This window comes from Fulmarus glacialis, unplaced genomic scaffold (genome assembly GCF_000690835.1).
Source record: "Fulmarus glacialis isolate BGI_N327 unplaced genomic scaffold, ASM69083v1 scaffold259, whole genome shotgun sequence".
NCBI classification, from domain to species: Eukaryota; Metazoa; Chordata; class Aves; order Procellariiformes; family Procellariidae; genus Fulmarus; species Fulmarus glacialis.
This window is the reverse complement of record NW_009234938.1, coordinates 3,693-9,028: the sequence shown is the minus strand read 5'-3', so window position 1 is coordinate 9,028 and position 5,336 is coordinate 3,693. Positions and strand designations below refer to the sequence as shown.

The 5,336-nt window shown below is 42.3% G+C and overlaps 1 protein-coding gene across 1 annotated transcript; it reads left to right on the top strand.

The window, feature by feature from the left end:
* Positions 1–4,049: 4,049 nt before the first annotated feature.
* Positions 4,050–4,727, top strand: SMCO3 (single-pass membrane protein with coiled-coil domains 3). The gene has a single exon (XM_009585790.1). It carries the CDS (start codon positions 4,050–4,052, stop codon positions 4,725–4,727), a length of 678 nt encoding a protein of 225 aa, XP_009584085.1.
* Positions 4,728–5,336: the final 609 nt, after the last annotated feature.

Genomic DNA, 5,336 nt, shown 5'->3' with positions numbered 1-5,336 from the left:
CCAAGGCCAACTGCAGGCACAGCCCTGGGACAGCACACGGCTGAGGGACTGCTCCTGATTTTGCCTTTGCTTGTGCCAGAGCCCTGGAAAGCCAAACTGGTTGCAGCAGACATGTTTCATCAGCTATTGCTGTGGTTAGATGTGCAGTTAGATGGGTCCAAACAGTTGCAACTTCCCATCCCACTGCATACGTTTCAAGACTTTTCTCTCACTGCTCAGCTCAACCCTCTGCCTCTTCCTCCTTTCCCTTTCCATGGCAAAAGTGATCTGAAATTGTGGGAAATGGCAAAATTGATTTTAGCCTCCACTGCTGTTCAGCCAGAGCTGGCTCTGGAGCTCCACACCACTTCTTCCACTCTCACAGCATCAGAGGAGAGGATCTGGGAAATTGCAGCAAAGAAGGGTGACAGACACTCCAGATGAAGTCCTTCCCCCAAACTTAATAGGCGTGAAACAATAGCTATTAATCTTCCCTAAAGACCTGGAGTAAAGCAGGAACAAAACTGCTTGCTTATTGTTTAAATGATTTTCTGTCATGTTCCAAACGATAGAGTAGGGACTCTAGAAGAGAAGAATTTGCATCCACTGTAAATCTTGAGGATCTGAAAGCAGCTTCCAGACTACAGAATGTGACACAAAGGCAGTTGCCAGCCTGATGAATTCAATTCAGTCCAATATTGGAAGAAGTATTTCAGGACTACATGGCATTCTCAGTTAATAACAGGAGTCACAACTAATTGACCATTGCAGAAATGTAATAGTTAAATCATTAATGTTCTCTCTCAGCTCATCTTCTCAGGCCTACAGCTCTGAAAACAAGGGGAGTTTGGTACTCTCGCTCTGGGTTGAATAAAATACCTCAGCTTTCGGAGGAAAACAAGCCGGCAATTGCAGAGTACTCATTTTATGCTTGATCTTTTACTGTCATCTGAGAAATCAACCATTCTCTACTGGGGAGGCAACATTCACGACCAGAGTCTAGTGGGCAGCAGATCCATCTTTCTAAGGATCAGAGCATGGAAGATGTCTAGCTTGGATGAAGGCTAGACTTCAAGCTTGACTTGCTGGGACAGACAAAGCCTGTTTTCACTGTCTGTGGTATCTATTTTTCTATTTGTGTGGGACTGTTCAACTTTTCTTCCATAATTCATAGGTGTACAAAATGAGTCACGGCCACAATTCATTATTTCAAGGAATAGCTGCAAGCATTAGTGTTTATATTTATAAACAATAGAAATTTATAAATCCCAGTACAAAACCTAATCCTGTATCTGTATGAATGAAAAGCGCTGTCCTACATGTTTTATGTTCTGAGAACAGCAAGTAATACCATCCCCCTTCAGCCATGGCTGTAGGTACCTTTGCCATAGGCAGAGGGATTCATGCTGTACCTATTCTCTCCAGGAACAGAAGGCCTTTGGAGGACCTAAAAATTGGGAACTAGCATGAAATAAACTGAAATGTGTTAAAATTGGAAGGAAGAGGAAAGGAGGAAGAAAATGAAACGAATCTGGATAAACATCACACAATAGAATTAATGATAAGCAGGCAGGCAACAGGACCCAGATGAAGCCCAGGCTCTGGATCCCTAACTCATCACATGCTGCTGGAAACCACCAGAGGAACACAGGGAAAAGAGGATGAACTCACTGTCTCATACACATTCAACTGACTGCAGGAGCACTCAGACAAAATCAGGTAGGCGGTCTAAATGTTTAATTAGAAAAGCTTCTGGAGAAAATCTCCCTGGAGCTGGAGAAATAGTCAGAAATATGGAAATATATGTGGCCTGCCTAACTCTAGAAAACAAATGTAAAAACTAGCAAAAGTGTTAATGTGAAGAGTAAGCGGTAATTTTAGCATTAAGACACAAAATCTAGAGCAGTGATCGGAAGCTGAAATAATCATGCATAAAGAATAGATGCTAAAAGTCTCCTCCACACCTGTCTAGTACGTAAAATGTTTGTTGAAATGCTATTCCTCTTAGAACATTTTGTCTTCTCAGTTTCTACAAATAAGGATAAACAAATGACCTTTCAACAAAACGTCACTGGAGTGGAAAGGATCTAATATCACACTGAGTCAGAGAGCAAGCCAGCAACATCACTGAGGCAGGACTGATATGAATTCATACCTTGTATTGACATGGCTTTATGTCTCCTGAAAATCACAAACCTTTACTGTATATGTACTTTGCTCCCTCCAGCTTGAAGAAAAAGAAAGATGTGTTAAAAAGTTTATTCTCTTGGAGCTACAAGGTAAGTGGTTGGAAGAAATGTATAGTACTGTGCAAAATATTGTGGGAAAAAATCTCTTCAGACTGGCTTGTATTTCAACACTGAGACTAAAAGTTGGCTAGGGCACTGTTGAAATCATTCTGTTTTTCTACGGTGATCTTGTGGGGGAGGATGTGTTTAGTAAAATACAGCTGGGTCAGTGTCAGATGATTTGCAGTTAGCAGATAATGCAAGAACTACAAAGGACCAAAATGACACAAAGGTGTCTTTTTAAGAAGAAAAATCTAGCTAGTCCCCTACACATAACTATTTGTAGCTACAACTGTGCTATATAGGCACCAACAGAAAGAAGGGGTTTATCTTGGAAAAATGCGAAGCGCTGCACAGAAGTGGCCCAGATTTGACATAAGAGGGCCGAGAATGCCAAAGTACCAACAAAGAAACGAGTCATCCATTCATAGTTTGCCCCTGTTGCAAAGCATTTAAGTCAAAATCATGCTAAAGCATTTTTACTTTGCAGCTGGTGATGGGTTAAAGGGAAGTGGCACAGAGTTGATTACAGCAGCTTAGTGATGAGGAGTAACTCCATGATCACTGGTAACTCAGTATTATAGGACAACTTTGGACTCTGTATATTGACATGCAGGTAATGAAGAAAAATATATTAAAGATACCCTTTTGCTGGCAAACCAGCGACAGCTCAGAGAAGAACGGTGACCGTAACGATTAGACACAAGTGTTTGGGGTGGGAGGAGTCAAAGTAGTTAAATTTTGTGCTCTGATCTGTACAGGATCAGATAAGGAGGGCCAGATTCTGCTCAGTCATGTCCTAGGAGCTTAATGAGCACCTGTTGGTGTTAGCTCCACACAGGACACACTGGGTATGGAGGGAGCGTGGCTGCGTGAGCGGGGCTGTCCCTGCAAGCTGGTGCGTGCTGCTCCAAGGCAGTCTGCCATCACAGACATCCTGCTGGAGTAGGTGCACCTCGTGGTGCTTACGCAGCATGCTGAACATCACGGGGCTGTCTGCAGCTGTTTGATGTTCACGAGGGAAAAAACAATGGGGAATTGATTACAGCATTAGGGAGGTGAATAAACAATGAGGGAGCAGGGGCTAAATATCAGGGAAGAAAACAGTGGGAGATGTGTGTAAGGTGATATAGGTTAGGATGGGTTTATTATAGATAATTTTACCATTCTCTATGAATTCCCAAGTGTGAGTTTATTAGTATAAACACAGAGTGCTTATATAGTAACATTTTCTCTTGAATGTGAGTAGAAATAAGCTACACTAGCATAAAACACTCATATGGTGATACAGACTGTGCCCACTCCAACAGTCATCATAGTTGTTTAAAAATCAGATGCTACTAACTGAAAAAAATAAGCTGATACACAAGTGTGTCTAGAACAGGCCTTTCACTTCCACAGCTTATTTTAGATTTTGCTGATTAGATGAGATTGTTGCATTTTTTTAGTGAACTAGTTCAGCTTCTACCATCTTCGGGTTCCAAGGTGAAGAATGACCCATGTTCGTTTTACCAATCTTCTAATTATGTATTTGTTAGCTATTTTTGTTGCCCTGAATATGCTCAATGTCTTATAAGGTCCTTTTCCAATCATTTGGCTAAAGATCCCAAACAAGAATTAAAATTTCTATATTTACGAGCTATGGCTTTGACTTGCTGAGTATAAAAAGAACCAATAAGGCAGAGACAAAGGACATTTCACTGCTCTTTAAGGGCTAGGGTTCTGCGTGTTGAAAAGAGTAAGAGATTTCTTTTCTCTCTTGAAGTAGCCTATTTCTGAAGAATGGCACTGAGTGACCTCCTTTACCCAGATAACCCCAAGAGAAGGCAAGAATTGATCCATCTGCACCAGGAATTGCTCGACTGCATGTCCACAAATTTCCGTGCAACAAATGAGCTGGCTGGGGTGCTGAATGAACACCTGGGCTGTACCATTACCCACATTCAGATGAGAGAGAGCAGCACTGTCAAGGAAAACTGTGACATTATCATTCAAGCGATGAGTGAGATTCAGCATCAGGTACAGAAGATTGATAGTGACTTGAAGGAAAAGCTAGAGCCTGTGCTGTACCAGAAACTGTATGACATCAAAGAGCCTGAGTTGGAGAAAATTGCAATAGCCCATAAAGTTTTTTCCATTGTTCTTGGAGAAGTGACTTCAACAGCTGGGATGGTAGCTATCAAACTTCTTGGCTCCAATCTTATAACTCTCACTGTGAGCAAGCTCGTCAGTCTCCTTGCGCAGATTGGGGCATCTGTTCTTGGGGGAATCAGCATCACCATTCTTGGGCTCGGCATTGAAATGATCCTCCACGCCATCCTGGGAGCCATGGAGAGGAATCAGCTTCTGGCAGCTGTGAGAAGCTACGAGAAGCACCTGGCTGAGTTTAAAGCAGCCTCAGAAAAGTACCAGCGTGCCATACGTGAAGTGACTTCTTCGGTGAGACAGCAGGTTCAGTGAATGAAGTCGGAGTTCTCTCTCCTGCTGTGACAGCGGCTGCAGCAGCTATGTCTGCAGAAACCTTTTTGATTCATTGTGGTAAATGAACTGCCCATGGCTTTTTTTCTTACTAGTGGCAGCAGAGCAAGAGATGTGACGCATCACTGAAATATATTGATAAGGAACTGGCTTATAGGTGTCTCTGGGAGGCAACGCTTCAAATACTTTGCACCTTTCCTTCAGCTATTTTCTGGAATGCATTGTAGATAACCTTGAACTGTAATTCATACTAGTCACAATAATATTCACTGCTGGAGTAGTAGCAGTGAGAAAGTATGATTTTTCTCTTACTGTGTTTCTATACCAAAGATGACAACATGATGGGAGAAAACAATTTCAACAAGCCAGTCCATGCCATTCTCTGGAGGCCTCCTCAGGACAGCTGTGGTTGCTAAACTCTGAGTGTGGATTAGTGCTAAATCCGATAGGCTGAATTCCCTGTTCATTGAACTGCTTACAAGAACTAGCTGAAGCATATTTAACTGCTATTTCCTGCCCCATCCCTGCCTAAGGACCCAGCCAGAGATCTTCTTTAAATAAACTCTAGTCCCAGTAGATTAGCAGATAAGA